This window comes from Elephantulus edwardii, unplaced genomic scaffold, assembly GCF_000299155.1.
Source record: "Elephantulus edwardii isolate Elephantulus edwardi_28Jun2011 unplaced genomic scaffold, EleEdw1.0 scaffold00397, whole genome shotgun sequence".
Lineage (NCBI taxonomy): Eukaryota > Metazoa > Chordata > Mammalia > Macroscelidea > Macroscelididae > Elephantulus > Elephantulus edwardii.
In genome coordinates, this window is record NW_006400147.1 from 911,868 (window position 1) to 930,423 (window position 18,556).

Sequence of the window (18,556 nt, forward strand, 5' to 3'; positions counted from 1 at the left end):
AAAAAAAAAAAGAATAGAATACAGAGTATCTAAAGAAAAAAAAAAATACAGGTTCATTCAGAATTACCTACTCTGAGTTGGGACAAAGCTAATAACAATTTCATTCCTTTCCTTTGTCTTGATTCTCTACTCCCCAGTTGGAATTGTTTTCTTTCACCTGGCAGATTCCACTAGCACTGGAATCTTTGTTTCATAGTATGCTTCTGCGGAAATCCAAGAACCAAAACAGCTCCTATTTCAGGCATCTGGAATAAGTGCCCTTGCACCTACAGTGATCACCCTGAGCAAGAAATTCACCACGTGTCTCTGTGGTAACCCAGTAGAGGACCTTCCCAAGGGAGTGCCTGGGGCAGCCCCAGCCTGACTTTGACTGCTTCTCTGGGCTTGATGCTGACTATCCCTCTTTCTCAGCACTGAACACTATTCAATTAACTCTGATCTCATTTTCTAAATTACTGTCACATTCCAGCCTTGACCCCCCGGTGCTGGTGTCAAGCCATCCTGATGGAGCAGCACCTTTCTCCAAGCCCTTAAAAGGCACGTTTTAACCCTGATTCCTGAACCTTTACTTCAGGATTCAGGTGGAGAATGACAGGAGGGAACTGAGTGGGGACACTTATCAGTAAGAGATGAAAACCGGTCGGAGAGATGGCAAGATTTCCTGGAGAATAAAACGCAGCCTGATAGCACCATACTCTACAACAAGATGCAGCTTCAATGACTTCAGTGACTCAATGGCTCACAGCTCCTGGAGAAGTATGAAGACAGAGAAGGAAATTCCCAGTCTCTTTTTCTTCTTTAAGCCTGTCAATAGAACTGCCTTTAAAAAGTATTTCCTCAAAAAACCAAGCTCTCCACATGGTGTTCCTGGGGCTGTTAGAGATATTGGAAGCCGTAATTTAAAAAGCAAGAAACAAAATTCCCTAAATCTTCCAGCGCCTCTGAAATCTCTGAGCTTCCAGGGAGGTGGAGAAAGAAATCTTAGTGCTCTTTGTTATTATTTGCCTAGTTCTCAAGTGATCCATAGTGAAATCCTGCTAGGATCAAGTGGAATTGATTATCGCCACTCCACAGGACTACCTGGATCAGGTAGAGGCCAGCCTTTGAAGTAATGACCCAACATAACACCAACTGAGCCCCGGGGGGGGGGGGGGGGGCTTGTCCACCTGCTCCCTTCACAGTAAAACAGACTTAAGCTGCAACCAAGCGAGTGGATGTTCTTGTTTGCTACAAACAGCCCTTGCAGCCCCACCAGAGTTTTGTTTCTGAAAGCAAACGGGACCAGGCTGGCGGTGGGGGAGCGGCGTTCGCGGTGCGGGTGAGGCTTGCCAGAGGTGGGGGCGCGCGTCACTGTCGCCCAATAGGCGGAGGCGCTCATTAGGAGCCGGGCGGGGCGGGGGCGGCGAGATATAAAAGTGCTGAACCGACACCGAGTGAGGGGAGCTCCTGTGCGATCGCCCCAGGGGACACGGGCTCCGGCTGCGTGCGCTCCGCCCGGAGCTCCCTCTCCGCGTGCGCACGCTGCTGCCCACCGCCCCTGCGACCAGTGGCCCCTGCAAAATGCTCCCCCACTTCATGCTGCTCTGCCTCCTGCCCTGGGCGCAAGCCGGGAGCCACGGGGACAACCTGAGCCTGGAGGCGACGCTGGCCGCGCCCAACGCCTCACACTTCTTCCCCTGGAACAACTACACCTTCTCTGACTGGCAGAACTTTGTGGGCAGGAGACGCTACGGGGCCGAGTCCCAGAACCCCACGGTGAAGGCGCTGCTCATCGTCGCTTACTCCTTCATCATCGTCTTCTCGCTCTTTGGGAACGTCCTGGTCTGTCATGTCATCTTCAAGAACCAGAGGATGCACTCGGCCACCAGCCTCTTCATCGTCAACCTGGCGGTCGCGGACATCATGATCACGCTCCTCAACACGCCCTTCACTTTGGTAAGGCCGGCGTGGCCCCTGCCACCGTGTCTGGGCTGGCTCCTCCGCTCTACTGGCTGCTTTTCTCAGTGCCTCAGTCACCTCTCCATTCTTCCTCTTCTTTGCCTGGTTTTCGGCTTCCCTCCTTCCTCCTCTGTCATTCTCTTTTTCAGCATCTCTTTTCTGTCTCCCCGGACTCTACTCCCATCCCAGTGTGTGCTTGGCTTTCTGTCTTTGCTGCCTCTCTCTCTCTCTCTCCTCTCTTGTTTTTCTCATGTCTTCACTCTCTACTCTTTTCTGGGGTTCATCCCTCTGGACCATTCTTGCCTCTTGGTTCTCTTTCTCTCTCTGAAGTGTCAGTGCTTCCCGCTCTGTTTCTCTCTCTGCCTCTGTGGTCTCTCCCTGTCACCACCTCTCTGTCTGGCTCTTCCCGTTTTTTATATTTTCCATGTCCTCTGTCTCTTCTCACCTTTGCAGCCAAAGCTTCAGCACACAGCTAATGGCACTGAGTCAGTGAAGGCACTAGCCAGAGCCAGTTGTGAGTGAATGACCATTTTCTGCATGGGCGTGCTTGAGCAATGACTGGATCATTGAAGACACCAAGACTGCTCACCCTCTCTCCCCAAAGTGCATCTCATGAAATACTCTTCTCTCCCGCCCCAGACGGTGCTTTGTGCCACAGATAGAATATCATAAATAATTGCTAATTGTTAGTGGAATGGAAGTCTGTTGTCCTAGACAGCATCTTTAAATTACATCTTTAAATTTCCCTTCTGTAGTGTGCCAGTGAAGCTGTGTGTGTTGGGGAGTGGGTGGGCTTGGGCTGCCAAGTTGCAGTGGGGAGGGACATGTGCTCACAGGTGGTGAACGAGCCTCTTCTACAAACCCTGTTTGCTCTGTATTTGTCATGCAGGTTTTTCCATCTGTGGTTCTGAAAGGTCTTTGAGGGCTGTGGCTAAGGAGTCCTAATGACAGTTATATGTCATATTTCTGTGTTGTTGTCAGGTAGTACCATCGAGTCTGTTACAGCTGACTTTATGAACCGAACTTTATAAACAACGAATCTGACCCTGTCCTATCTTGTGCCATCCTTACCACCTCTGATAGACTATAGCCTACTGTCCAGTCACTTGTCAGTCCATCTTGTTGAGAATCTTCCCCTCCTTCTCTGACCTTCTACCTTGCCCAGCATGATGTCTTTTTCCAAGGACTAGCCCCTCCTGAAAACATACCCAAAGTATGTGAGATGAAGTTTCATCAGCCCTGCCTCTCAGGAACACCCACGACACACTCCAGATAGACTTGTTTGCTCTTTTGGCAGGCTATCTAATTTTTTTCATTTCTAAAATAATATAATTTGTCACTTGAGTAAGTACTGAAACAAGCTGTATCTGTTCATCTGTCTTCCTTACTAACACACAAGAGAAAAAAGAGAAGCAAAATGAAGAAGGTGAAGCCCCCTGTGAACGTCCTTCTGTACCCTGTATTTTAAACGTACTCTCATGGCTCATATTTTGTCATCATTTAGAAGAAGATTATTCACATTTTGTGAACGAGGAAATGAAGGCACAGAGTGGGCCAATGGTCAAGCCAGGACCACAGTTACATCCTCTGACTCAAGATCAGGGGTCTGCCCACTAAGCATCCCATCCAAAGGGTGGGTGTTGTTGGACCACAGTCTCTGCTGCACTGAACCGTATATATCCTGTGCCCTTGTGGACCTTCCTAGTTGTGGCTACTTGGGATTCTCTGGCCATTCAGCACACCTCCATTACTGTCTTAAAGCATAAAAAGTCTACATCTTGGTTCCACTCTGCTTTCTGGCCTGAGAACTTACAAGGGTAAGTTAGGCTGGCTCACTCAGACAAGGGACTGGAAGATGCTAGAAATGACCTTTGAGTATCTTCCCAGAGTTAGAATGCACACTGCACTCTGCAGCAGACACAAGCAAGACATGGAAGTTGGGGAAAGGAGTCACAGACCCAAGGCTCGGCTGCAGCTAAGAGCTGGTGACCCTGCCCCAGAGAAATTCCTGGGGGGTGGAGAACATCACTGACTCTGAGAACTTGTTGCTGTTATGTACAGTCAAGTTGGAACCAACTCATAGCCAATCCTCCAGTGGGTTTTCAGAGGCAGTAAATCACATAGAAGATTGCTCATTTTTCTCTCATATAGCAGTGAGCAGATTTGAAGCACACACCTTTCGGCCCTAATACAAACCCTTATTAGGTTTTACAAAATGGTGGCAACCAGAATTATAGGAGCAGAAATGTCTCCTAATTTCTCAGCCTGCTCGTCACAGGGCCATCCCACATGATACTGGTTGGTGACAGTATCTTTCCATGATACTTCCCCTTCATAATAACTTTACACATGACAATCAGCATTGACTAGCTATGGTCATTGAGAAAAAAGCAAATAATTACTTACACTTTCAATGATAGAGACATTCACGGAGTGTGCTGGAACCTAGAGGTTTCATCCTGATCTGCCAGAATTCCACAAGAAGGTCAAAGGAGAGCTTAGAAAGGACATGGGTGTCCACTGAAGAGTGGTTCAGGATTTCCCAGGTCATGATGAACTCTCTTCATCTTGAACAGACCAGGAGGTCAGTGCAGGGTGATTGGAGAGCCAAGGTGAGGAGACATTAAAGTCCACGGTGTGATGAGGAAATGTTGAATGGCTCTGTGTGGGTAGAACACAGTGAAGTGGGACAAATGAACAGGGGTATAGAAAGGAAGGCTGGAGTCAGGATGGGCCTTGCTACTTGGGCAAGGCATCTGGCCTTGTCCCTACATCCACAGGGAACCAATGACGCTTCTGAGCTGGAAGGTGACAATAATTGGATTTTTTTATTAAGGAAAAAATTGCTGTCGGCAGTGCAAAGGATAAATTGAAAGGGGAGGTTAGAAGGCAGGAACCATCCAAGTGAGATTGTGGTGAACTCAACTAAGCGCATAGTCATTGGGTTTAAGAGGGAGCTGATTTGAAAACCATTTAGAGGAAGAGCTGCTTGAGTCTGGTAGTTGACTGAAGGTAAGAAATGAAAAAGAGGAGGAGTTGTGTTTCCTAGTTCTATGATACTTTGGCACTGCTGAAAAGCCCCCAGGGGCTCCTCTCCACCTCCCCGGTGAGAGAGAATGTCCTGGCCTGCTGTCCTCATTTCATCATCTGCTCAGATTGTTACTCACTAATTCTCACAAACCAATTCCCCTAATACAACCAACTCGTTGTCGTCAAACCCAAATAGACTCATGGCTGACCCTCCAGCAGTTTTGAGAGGCTATATATCATAGAGGAGGAAATTGTCCATTTTTCTTCTGTGGAGCACCCGGTGGACTCGAACTACCTGACTTTGAGTTGGCAGTGCAACTCCTTATCCACTAGGCCACCAGAACTCCAATAGGTCTGCAGATTTCTGACCCGGTGCAGAAGTCCTTTATTTGACTCTACACACATGTCCAAATCCTACATATTTTAAAGCACAATGCACATGTCCCGTAAAATAATGACAGTTAAGTGTCAAGTACTCAGTAAGCATAGGAGCTGCTCTGCATGCACTGTTTATGTAGTTTGAGTTTCATATCTCCCTCATGCAAAGGATGAGCTGCATTTTGTGCATGAGGCGAGCGAGACCTGCTGTCACAGTTGTGGGGGACTGTCGTTGCTTCTGCCTCGTGGTGACCCTGTGTACGACTAAATCAATCATTGCCCAGTGTTGCAGCGTCCTCACAATTGTTGCTTTTTAAGCTATCCCACAGCCACTGTGTCAGGTCCGCTCATTTGGGGCCATCACCTTTTTCACTGACCCTCTATTATGCACGAAGTCCCCCCACTGGGACCAGTCCCTCCTGATAGCACATCCTAAGTATGTGAGACAGAGTCTCTCCATTTAGGAGTTTTGTTCCTTAGAAGACAGACTGGCTTATTTTCTTGATGGTAAAAAAAAAAAAAAAGTCAATATTCTTTGCCAACTCCATAATTTAAAGGCACCGATTCTCCCTTATATTTTCCCTCCAGCTTTAATATGCAAATGAGGTTATTGAAAATACCAAGGGTCAGTCACACCTTAAAGTAACTTAAAATGACTCTTCACTATTTAACATTTAAGGGGAGACTTTTTACAGCGGATTTGTCCATCATGGTCTTGCTTACTGGTCTAGTTGTAAGGATTTTTGTCTCCTTTATGTTGACACACTAAAGTTTTTTCCCCTTTATTATTATTACTATTAATGTTAATGAAAATTTACAGAGATTTTGGATTTCCATTCACTCATTGTTACACTTTTCTCCCTGCCCACCCCTCCCCTCTTCGTTCTTTCTTCTCTTTGAAAAGTAAAAGAAAAATTCTTTTATTGTTATATAGTCCTTCCCCCCAAGTCCACTCTACTATGCAGCCTTCATTCCGGACTCATGTCATGACAATAATACCTAATCACAGATACCTTTTAAACAGTTCTCTCTCTCATCTTTTCCCATGCAATATACAGAATTTATCACATCTTTCTCGGTCTCCTCCCTATCCCCTATGTCAGTCCTGTTTTACAACAGTGGCACTATGCAATATTTGTCCTTTTGTGACTGAGATATTTCACTCAGCATAATGTCCTCCAGGGTCATCTATTTTTAATAATATTTCATGAGTTCCTTGTTTTTCAATGCAGCATAGCATTCCATTGTGTGAATATACCACAGCTTCTCTATCCATTCATTTGTTGATGGGCACTTAGGTTGTCTCCAACTCTTTGCTACTGTGAACAAAGCTGTGATAAACATGAATGTGCATATATCTTCTTGAGTGGCAGTTATGGTTTCTTTGGGGTATATTCCAAGTAGTGGAATTTCTGGGTGAAATGGTATTTCTATTTGCAACTTTTTGAGAAATAAGGCCATACTGCCTTCTATAGTGGCTACATCATTTTATACACACACCAACAGTGAATAAGGGTTCCAGTTTCTCCACAACCTTGCCAGCATTTGTTGTTTTCTGTTCTATTAAATTTTGCTATTCTTACTGGGGTGAGATGATATCTCATAGTTGTTTTGGACACACTGAAGTTTTTGATCTCCATTAGTGCCTGCTTTGAATCTTCTTAACTTTGAGCAAGAATACTTGTATTAACTGCCTATGATGTGTTGTTAGGTGCCATGGAGCTAGCACTTCACAACGCATGGCATAATGACCCTGTGAACAACAGATACAAACTTTGTGCCTTATCCTGTGCCTCCCTCATGATCTCCTCCAGGCTCAAGCCAATGGTTGCAGTCACTGTTTCAGTCCGTCTCATGGAGGCTCTGCCTGTTCTTAGCTGACTCTCCACTTTTCAAGAATAATGCCCATTATCAGAGACTGGGAGTCTCTTGAAAATATGCCCAAATTATGTGCAAATAAAGTATGCAGTCAGGGACCTCTCTAAAGTATTGAGCAGCGATGCTGTCAGTTTGAAAACTAAGGTGCATCTGAATCTTTCCATGGTCTTTCTGATCACTTGCTATGCATCTGGGAGTGGACAATGAATAAGGATGACAGAAAAAGAATTGATACCTTTAAGCTTTGGTGTTGGAGGAGATTATTGAATATTCTATGGATGGCCAAAAGAATAAACAAATATGTCTTAGAGAAAATGCTTTCAGAGTGGTTGTTGGGGACAAAGATGTTGACGTTTCATCTCACATACTACAGGTTGCTAAGAGAGGCTGTTTCTTGAAGAGGGACTTTATGCTTAGAAAAGTTGAGGGTCTGAGAAAGAAAGTAAGATCCTCAACCAGGTGGATTGACATAGTGACTCACACAATGGGCTATAATGTGTCAGGAAGTGTGAGGATGGTACAGGATAGGACAGTGGTCCAATCTATTGTTCATTGAGTCACAATAAGTCATACTTTTGACTCATCAGCACCTAACAACTGGGTGGCAATGAACAATAACAAAGGATCTCACCATCCTTGCCTCTAAGGAAAATCTTGCCTCTTTCATTGTCCAACTTTCACATTCATATAAAGCAATTGAAAATATCATGGCCTGGATTAGATGTACTTAGTCTTTCAATTGAAATCTGTGCTCTTTAACAATTTCAAAAGGCCCTTGCTAGCAAATTTGCCTGATGCAATATGTTTGTTTGTTTGTTTGTTTTATTTCTTGTCTGTTGCTACCACGGGTGTTGATGGATCTGAGTAAAATAAAATCATTGACAACTTCAATCTTTTGTTTCCTTTATCATGGTATTCTTTAGTGATCCAGTTGTAAGGATTTTTGTTTTCTTTGTGTTGTGGTATAATCTGTATAGAAGACTGTAGACTTTGATCTTCTTCAGTAAATACTTAAGTTCTCTTCACTTTCAGCAAGCAAGTTGGCGTCATCCGCATGTCACAGGTTGCTGCTAAAATTTTCTCTAATCCTGATACCACATTCTTCTTATAATTCAGTTTCTTGGATTATGTGCTCAATATACAGATTGAATCAGTATGATGAAGGGATATAATCTTGATGCACACTGTTCTGATAACAAACTCTGTGTGGCATGTTAAGAATCTCCATCCAATCAGGAAGCCACACTTATTCATATAGTCCACTTCTCATGTGATTTTTTTCCCCCTCTCATCATATAAATTGAATGAGTTTGGGATAGGGTGCATACTTTTTGTGATTTTAACCCACAAGATATCACTTTGTTCTGTTAGAACGACAGTGGTGGTTCTATGTACAGAGTCTACATGAACAAAAATGTTTGGATATTTCTGTTCATTGTAATATTATCCATAATTTGTTGTTATATACACAAATACCTTCATAATAGTCAATAAAACAGGTAAATGTTTTTTCTTCTGGCATTCTCTGCTTTCATCCAAAATCCGTATTTTCTAACAACTAATCTTTTTCCTTTGTTTCCAAATTGTACCTTCCAATCACCAGTAATTATGAGTGCAACTTGATTGCATGCTTATTAATTTCAAATTGTAAAACTTGATAAAAATCTTTATTTAAAAATCAATTTATTTTTGCCCTTTTGGGTTGGGTGGTCTTCCTTGCTGGCATTTGGATATTGTCCAATACTTGTAGCATTTTACTTTAGTATAGACCTTGAAATATTTTTTGACAATGAATATGGCCTGCTCTTCTTCAATTTCTTATTCCCATCTGATTTTCTGATTCAAAATTATCAGTACTAGTACATTTCAGTTCACCAATGCTGAGATGTCAATCTTAATGTGTTACATTTCATTTTTGACAATTTATGCTTTTGCTTGAAAACCTGTGTTATGCAGATGACACAACCTTGCTTGCCACAACCAAAAAAGACCTGAAGTGCTTGCTGCAGAAGGTCAAGAACTATAGTGTTCGATTGTGAATTGGAGCTGAACATTAAGGAAACAAAGATTCTCTCCACTGAGCCAACTGGCAGCATCATGATAGAAGGAGAAGAGATTGAAATTGTTAACAATTTCAGCTTGCTTAGTTCCATAATCACATCCTTCCCACATCCTTCCACGATCACCCTGAACCTCGCATAGGGCCTGGTGATAGCAGCAATGTTTGTTCAAGAGAATGACTGTGTGGGACCCATAGTGTTTACAGCACAGAAGGAAAAGAAGGGGGTATGGGCAGAGAAAGTGGAGGAAGTCTCCCATTGAGGGCTGAGTGTCAGGGCCAAAGCCACACATCTCCTGACCTCTGGGGGCTCATCTCCAGGTCCGCTTTGTGAACAGCACGTGGGTGTTCGGGAAGGGCATGTGCCACGTCAGCCGCTTCGCCCAGTACTGCTCGCTGCACGTCTCAGCCCTGACATTGACGGCCATTGCTGTGGACCGCCACCAGGTAAGGGCACCTCTCTTAACGTGCTATAGCTCCTGCCCTGGCTTTGCATTCCAAGGGATTCCCAGGGTCTTTTGTGACAGTGTTTCAGCTCACCTTTTCACCCAGTGCAATTGTCATAAACACTTAGATTGTTGTTATGTACCATTGAATCAGAATTGACTCCAGTTTAACCTCTAGAGGGTTTTCAGAAGGAGTAAACCACAAGAGAGGAGATTGTACATCTTTCTCTCTCAGAGAAGGTGGTGGGTTCAAACTGCATGCCTTTGGGTTTATGGCACAACTTCTTACCCCTAGACCAGCAGCACACCCTATAAGCACTTATGTTAGGGAGTGCTAACCCTCTGTTCAGGATGTTCTAGTAATTTTTCCCACTTTTTCATTTCAGCAAAGAGATTTGATGTTACAGATTGACTCTGGCATATTCTATTTCAGAAGGATGTTTGGGGGACAGAAAATCAAACATGGGGAATTGATAATGAAAAAAAGAAGCAAAAAACCTGTGGGTCAGAGATAGGCTCCTGACTGGGAAAGGAAGATTGTTGACTGTGGTTGATTGTTGTAGTTTAGCGGAGAAAAGAAGACTTGGTTGTCCAGGTGACCAGAGTGGAGGTTAGAGTGGGATATGGCAGCAGCTGCCCAGGCCTGTTGGAAGCACATTAAACTGGCCTGGTGAGCAGAATCAAGGATGTGAAGTGCTTATGACTCTACACTTTGCATATGCTAATGAAATGAATTAATTTTGCATACTCAGGCTCCCACTCAATCATGGAATGTACCTTCAGAAAAGTGTCTATGGATCTTGTTCTAGGTCAGTGAAATGAGAGTAGGGCTGTGGTTTCTCTGACCTTAAGTCCAGGTTCTGATCACGAGAGTGCCCTGATGTGAGACTATTCAAGAGAGCCTACTGGTCAGTCTAGTAAGGCCCACTAGGACAAAAAGAGATGGATTTTATTCTGCATTTCACTATGAGGGTGGGAGCTCTGGTGGCTTCATGATAAGGAGTTTGCATGGATAACCTGAAAGTACACAGCCGCAATGCAACACCAGCTCTGCAGGAGAAAGATGGGTAATCTCCTCACAGTAGGATTTATAACCTCTGAAAACCCACTAGAGGGTCAGCTATAACAACAGCATCCAACAAGGGTTAAATATCCTTACCTGGCCTTTGCTTGTCCTTATTAAACACAATTGAAAATTGACCCTAGGGCAAAGGGTAAATCTTATCCCTGTTGGCCATGTTGCTGTGACATGTACACGAACATGGAGCACTAAGATCCTTGACCAAAGGCAATGGAGCCCTGGAGGGGTGTTTAGAACCCATGACCCAGGTGACTACCCTTTCAGTTCTCAGTACAGAGGAGTATGAAGGACAAAGAGGGCAAAATCCAGATGCAAGGCATGCTGGAAGGGGCTTCTAAAGATCCGTCACCTCCTCCCACAAACATTCAAAAGAATTGGGAGAAAAACCAAATCCTAAACTGTAACCAATTGCCCACTATTTTGAAATGACATCATGAGGAGGACAGCCCTCTGTGAACTCTCTTCCCAGCCCTGGACTCACTTACTCCAAAGTCTTTTTAAAAATGTAACAATTCTAGCCTGCCCTGAGCATTGTGCTTTTTAAAAGACCTATCTACATGGCAACAAATTATTAGCAACTCAAAAGGTTAGACAGGAAGCTTAGGTACAGTGAGTGTATATTAATGGGGAACAATGTGGTTGTAGAAAGATGAGCAAAATGATTGCACAGCTTAGAGGATATGATCAAAGAATGTGCACTGTATACATAGAAACAGTTGAATTGGTGAATGCTATATAAAGACTTAAAATAACAACAAAAAATAAAGTAAAAAAAAAGGTAACATTCTAATCTTGAAATTAAAATGCTATTTAAACCCCAAATCTTTATTTAAACCTCAAGAGACGTAATGAATATATAGTAGCAATTCCAAGATGAATTTCAGCCTGAAGCCTGGCTTTGTTATAGGCATGTGACAGCTGGGCTCCATTGCAGTTTTATATACAGCTTTCTTGAATAGTGTTGTGAACATCCAAGTGAGTGTCAGTGCAGCTTCCCACAGAAAGTGAAGAGACGTCCCTTTTCATGTATGTCAGCCTCAGACCCTGTTGGAAGCCTTCACATCTAGGAGGACTGGGATTACGGGCAGGTGAGCTCAGCTCACAGACATCAGTGCAATGCTAGCTGACACTTCTCGGGTCATTTTCCTCCAGCCTGTCTCTCCCTCAGTGTGACTGACAAGAGGCTTTGATTCTTCTGGAATCCAGACCATATGGATCTATGGAGGCTGGATGAACTCCTGAAACGGGGGCCTGAAATAATCTTTAAACTTCACACCAAATATGTCCTTTGGAATCTTCCTTAAACCAAATATTAGTTTAGCTTACTTCATAAAGAATGTTTGCCTTGAACAGTGTGCACTTCTGAAGAACTAGCTACAAGGGATCTAATTAACAACAGTAGCTTGAAAGGTCAGATGGGAAGATTGGGGGCTCTGAGTTTGTCTTAATGGTCCAGGAACAATTGAGGAAACAAAGATGCAAATTGTTGCACAACTTGAATGCAGAGCAATGTCACTGAATTGCATACTTAGAAACTAAATTGGTGCATGTGCTGCTGTGTAGATTTTCAAAATCAGCAACAGAAATTATTTTTAAAAGGGTCAGAGCAAATGCAGAAGGAAAGGAAGAAACCATTTATTCTACGAGGAGACTGTGAGTCTGGATGACACCCTTTCTCTAGCTCCTGAAGAAAGGTGGGATGGGTCTTGTTATGATGAACACAAGGCAGGACCTGGGGGGCCATGACAGGTGGGTTGCGTCCTTGGGATTTCTCCTTTGCTTCAAACTGTCTTCAGCCAGGAATGCTTGGTTTGCTTGTGTTCCAGGTCATCATGCATCCGCTGAAACCCCGGATCTCAATCACAAAAGGTATCATCTACATCGCTGTCATCTGGACTATGGCTACGTTCTTTTCACTCCCTCATGCCATCTGCCAGAAATTATTTACCTTCAAGTACAGGTGAGGTCTGATGGGGGACTTTGAAGGGTGGAGTCAGGCGCCAGACTCTGAATCAATGACACAGCACAGTTTTCAGATGCATTCTGTGACAGGACTTGACACTTCTTGGTGCTTCCTGGCCTTTCTGTACCTTTCACCTACTTTTCTCCCCACCCTCCTTCTTCTCAACTATTTTGTTTTTAGTGACTGTCAAATTGGTTCCTGGCTCATGGCAACACACGACAGAATGAAATACAGTCTGCTTCTGCACCATCCCCATGGCCTGTCGGATCCTTAAGGTTTCCACTGGCTGGTTTATTGAAGGTCACCAGGCCTTTCTCCCTAGTCTCTCTTAGTCTGAATAATCTGGAAGCCCTGTCTGTTCAGCATCAGCACATGGACCTTTACAGACGGGTGAAGTCTGCACATGAGGTCCATTAACTCGGACTTGAATTCAGGCCTCTTTTGTGGAAAGCAAGGATTTAATCATGGAATGAAACAACTTTAGCTTCTTTGTTAGGCTCTTTCCAGGTTTTCGGAGAGGGCAAAGCAACAGTTATAGACGTCAGTCACTAGGGGGCGTACACTCACAGATCCCAATTTAAAATCTTTGTGGCCTTGTCTAAAAAGACAAAATCCACAACCAAATCCCCACTGCTTTTTCTATTTTTTTAAAAAAAAAAAATTTAAAATTTTATTCTTTTTGGTGTGTGTGTACCATCATATCGGATCTGACTGGTACAGGAGGAGATTGCCCCTCCTTTTCCGGCAGAGGATCTGGTGGATTCGAACTACATTATCTGTGGGATTGCAGTGTAACATCTTGCCACTAGGCCACCAGAGCTCCCCTTCCCCACTGCTTTTGAGATTATTCCAACTCACAACAGCAGCCTTCTATGGAATATCTGAGGCTATAGATCTTTACGGAAATAGTCTTATCATCTTTCTCCAGAGGAGCAACTGAGGGATTTGAACTCCCTACCTTTAGGTTGGCAGCCTGGCATGTTATGTGTCACCAGATCTCCTTTGTTCAAAAAAATTGTTGTTTGTTGTATACTGTGAAGTTGAAATAGACTTGTAGCTGACCTCCAGTGGGTTTACAGAGACAGTTTAATCGCATAAAAAAGAGGAGATTGCTAATCTCCTACGGAGCAGCTGGTGGATTCAAACCCTGTACCTTTGGGATGGCAGCTCAGCTACTTACCACTAGACCACCAGAGCTCTCTTGTTTTAAAGTGAGCAATGTTTAAATCAGGGTTTTGAACTGGTTCATTCTATTTGATTCTGTGCTGAGAATTTGCCTTTTTACTCCAGACAGCCTGAAGGCCAATCTGCATTTTAACTGTTCTGATAGTTAATAATTAATTACCTTGTTGTCTGTATAATAATGTATATATTAATTATAATATTATATTTTATCATAATATTATCCTGGGGATCTTAATAAACTACAGATTTTGATTCCATATTTCTAGGGTGAAATATAGTATCTCAGGTGCTGAACTGGAATAAACCAGAGGTTGTAAGGTAAATTCTGTCACAAAACTTACTAAAAGAAATGTATGTGTGTCCATATCTAAGGTAGGATTCTGTCACAACAACCCCCTGCCATATTCTAAGGCAGTTCCTTATTACTGTGTTCTCACACAATGAGAATTCTTGCTTGCATTCCATTTTTAAATTTTAAACCCTCATATGTGCTACCAGTTAATTCAAGGCAGACTTCTTTGCTAGTCTGCACGTTTAGGGAGAGCTGGCCTCATTTCTGATTTTGCCACTACTGGCTCCCAGACACCTAGCTGACTGTACATGATTAAACCCTCATTCCAGGTTTCCTGATCTAATAATGACTATGCCTAGAGTGAGCTTCATCATCTTAGACTGGTTTTTAGAGGAATTCCTTAGAAGCAGACCCTGAGATAAGGCAACCTGTGTAAGTGATTCATTGACCCAGGAAGAGTGTAATTGTAGCTGAAGGCACAGCCTGACCCAAGGACATGCTGGAGCATGAAGGATAACACCAGATTTGCCCACTTTGAGGACTTTTGTATTCCTTCATCTTTAAGGCAGTAGCTCCAGGCCCCACTCTGGCTTCTGTGAAAGCCGGGGAGATTGGATTTGGCTTCCTGGGGATTTTTATTTTTGTGTGCTGTCAAGTCAACTTGGACTAAACAATGACTGTACCTAACAGAGTAGAACTGCCCCGAGGGTTTTCTCAACTATAATCTTTTCCAGGAGCAGATTGCCATAGTAGTTTCCTACAGGGCAGCTGTGGCTTTGAATTATCAACCTTTCATTTAGCAGTAAAGAAGTTAACCACTGTACCACGAAGGCTCCTTCAGCAGATCACAGGCTCCATCAGTTACAGGAGTTGAAAAACTGGTCCTCCAGCTTAGAAAAACAATCTGAGATGCAGATGACGCACCACTATCATCTTCTTCAGCAGCCAGCTGGTACCCTGCCGGCAGCACACACAGAGATAGTAACCTGTGTTAGTAACCAGTGGTCCTGGAGACTGCATTTTACCAGAGTGGAACTGTGATCCACAGGGTTGAAATTAGCTGGTTCTTCAGAAGCAGACCGCCATGTCTTTATTCCACTTAAATTACCAACCTTCTGGTTAGCAAGTAATTATGTTAACTGTTTGCATCACCCAGAAATTCCTCAGTGACCTTAAAAGGGCCAAAAGATAGTGACTTTGAAGGCTTATTTAAACTCAATAATGATTTTAATTAATTGATAAATGTTCTTTCTCCAAATTTTTGGACACTAGAATGAATCACATACCAAGGGCTCCAAACATTTAAACTCCTTGCCAGCATTCAAACATAGAACACTCACTTTTTTTTGCTGCTAAAAGAAACAAAGATAACTTCTTTATGTCCACCAGGACATATGAAAGAATCCAGCCATGTGGATATCTCAAAATAAAGGCAAAATGTAAGAGGATTTCCATATAAAAGAAATACTTGTTAAACATATGGCAGGAGGTGCAAATAATAGGTTAGTTCAGGCTTTGTGACATGCCATTCTCAGAGCCCATTATTTCTTCATCCCATTCCTCTTTCTTTCTTAAGACTTAAAAAGTCAGTCATTCTAGGAGAATTCCAAGTGTCATGAATCCAGGATAGTGCAAAGATGGGCTAGTTCTTAGATTAGGAATACTAGCATCTCCTTCATTTATTGGGTCTCTGCCATAGACTAAGGAGTCATGTTGGTGTGATATGTAATGTACTGAGCTTCTAACCAAAAATTTGGCAGTTCAACCAGTCAATTTTGGGGAGAAAGATAGGCTGTCTCCTCTCATAAAGATTTCAGCTTTGGAAACCCAATGGAAGGACCAACTTGACAGCAATGAGTTTGGCCTCTTAGTTTTGCTATTGACTAGAATAGGAGCTCTTGTGGCTTGTTGTTATTGTTAAGTGCTGTCAAGTTGAGTATGACTCACAGCAATGCTTGAACAGCCTCCCTGAGCCCTGCCCTATCCTGTACCATCCTCATCATCTCTGATTGTGTGATTCCATCTCATTGGGGTCTTCCTCTATTTTGCTAACCCTCCATCTTTCCAAGCATGATGTCCCTCTCCAAGGAGTAGCCTCTTCATGTCCAAAGTATATTCTCCAACACCACAAGTCAAAGGCATCAATTCTTCTTCTGTCACGCTTATTCATTGTCCAGGTCTCGAATGTGTAACAGGTGATTGAGAAGACTATGGCCTGGATCGGGCTCACTTTAGTCTTCAAACTGACATCATAGCTCTTCAGTATGGAATTGCAATGCCAGCACAAAGGTACACAGTTCAAACCTGCCAGTGGCTCTGAGAGAGAAAGATGGGGAATTTTAATCCTGTGCCATTTACAACCCCAGAAACCTGAGGGAGGGTCAGCTGGGCATCGGAACCAGTTCCACAGCTGAGTTGTGCTTTGTGGTGAGAAAGGAGGGCAGTGGTGGCTCAGTGGTCACATTCTCGCCTTCAATGAAGAGGATCAACGAGATGGTTTGACTTGGCTGCTCTGCTTATGCATAGCAGACATTGTGAGGATGGCACAGGGCTAGCCAGGCTAATTTGCACAGAGGGTTGTTATGAGTCAGGGTTAACTCAGCAACAGCATAAGGACCTAGATACAATTCTAATGCATCTCATGCAGTCACCTCCCATCTTTCAGAGGACATACAAATAATGGGGACCTCGCTGACACTGAACTGGTTTCCAGACAAAGACATACTAGGAAGAAATGCCTGATTATGTGCTTCAAAAATAGAATGAAGCAATGAAAACTGTATGACTCAATAACCCATCGCAGGATGTTGCAGGATAAAGCACTGTCTTACTCTGTTGTGCACTGGAGGTGATTCAGCAACTAACAGCTATGAACTTGAGGTGATGTTAGGCTACAAGGGCATCAGAATATTCCTCATACTCTGAGCTCTCAGCCTGGTGGAGGAGCCCCAAATCATGACACAATCAGAAAATTAGACTCCAGCCTAAAATGTGCTATGTCAGAGGGGTGTGCCAAGAGCCTAGTGGAGGGAGAGCCAGTGCCTGTTGGGATGACACCTTCCCACACTCATACCTTCGTCTCTCTCTCTCCCTCTTCCCAGTGAGGACATCGTCCGCTCCCTGTGCCTGCCAGACTTCCCTGAGCCAGCTGACCTCTTCTGGAAGTACCTGGACCTGGCCACCTTCATCCTGCTCTACATCCTCCCTCTCCTCATCATCTCAGTGGCCTACGCACGAGTGGCCAAGAAGCTGTGGTTGTGCAACACCATCGGTGACGTGACCACGGAGCAGTACCTGGCTCTACGGCGTAAGAAGAAGAAGACCATCAAGATGCTGATGCTGGTGGTGGTCCTTTTTGCCCTCTGCTGGTTCCCCCTTAACTGCTACGTCCTCCTGCTGTCCAGCAAGGTCATCCGCACCAACAATGCCATCTACTTTGCCTTCCACTGGTTCGCCATGAGCAGTACCTGCTACAACCCCTTCATTTACTGCTGGCTCAACGAGAACTTCCGCGTCGAGCTGAAGGCATTACTGAGCATGTGCCAAAGGCTGCCCAAGCCTCCGGAGGACAGGCCGCCCTCCCCTGTTCCTTCTTTCCGGGTGGCTTGGACTGAGAAGGGCAATGGCCGGAGGGCCCCCCTCTTGCCCTCCTCACATCTCCAGTCTGGGAAGACAGATCTGTTGTCTGTGGAGCCCATTGTGGCTGTCAATTAGGGGAGGTGGGGAGCAACAGGGGCAGGGCTGAGTCTCCCGCTGAGATTGGAAAAGGACCTGGGAAAGTGGTCTTCTCACACGCAACTGTAACAGTGCCGGAAAAAAGTTCACGTGGAAGCTACCTGGTGGACTCTTGAATTTCTAGAACACTCTGTCCAGCTTCCCAGCCCTGATGTAAAAAGCATATGCAACAATTCAACTTCATTGCTAGTAAGTCAGCACCAATTCACACCTGACCCTCCATTGGATTACCAAGGCCCATTTTCTCACAGGGACCTAAATTCAAACCACCAGAGAAGCAAGTCATCGGATTAGCAAGCCAGCATCACCACATCTCTCTACCAGCTATCAGCTAGACACATGGTTATAAACTACTGTCTAAGAAATGCTGCATGGGGTATCATCCTGGTCCCACAGGCAAAAGAACTGAGAATAAATTGAGGCTGTCCGCAAATCAGATGGGAACTAAGTCAGTCATTGCAGTGCAACTGGAGTCCAGGCCAGGGTAGGGGGTGCATTTAATGTGCTGGCCCAGATATGCAGAACTCGACTCAGACTGTTCATGGTCAGGGAAAGGTTAGCAAGGCCAAGT

General features: G+C 44.2%; 1 protein-coding gene across 1 annotated transcript in view; it reads left to right on the forward strand.

Moving 5' to 3' along the window:
* Window positions 1-17,964, forward strand: part of GPR83 (G protein-coupled receptor 83) — a 27,305-nt gene extending 9,341 nt beyond the window's left edge. Inside the window, exons 2-5 of the mRNA XM_006902360.1 lie at window positions 1,464-1,935; window positions 9,605-9,730; window positions 12,637-12,770; window positions 17,352-17,964. Coding sequence (XP_006902422.1) covers window positions 1,561-1,935; window positions 9,605-9,730; window positions 12,637-12,770; window positions 17,352-17,964 — 1,248 coding nt within the window. The 5' untranslated portion in view covers window positions 1,464-1,560. The remainder of the gene's footprint in view (window positions 1-1,463; window positions 1,936-9,604; window positions 9,731-12,636; window positions 12,771-17,351) is intronic.
* The last annotated feature ends 592 nt before the right edge of the window (window positions 17,965-18,556 follow it).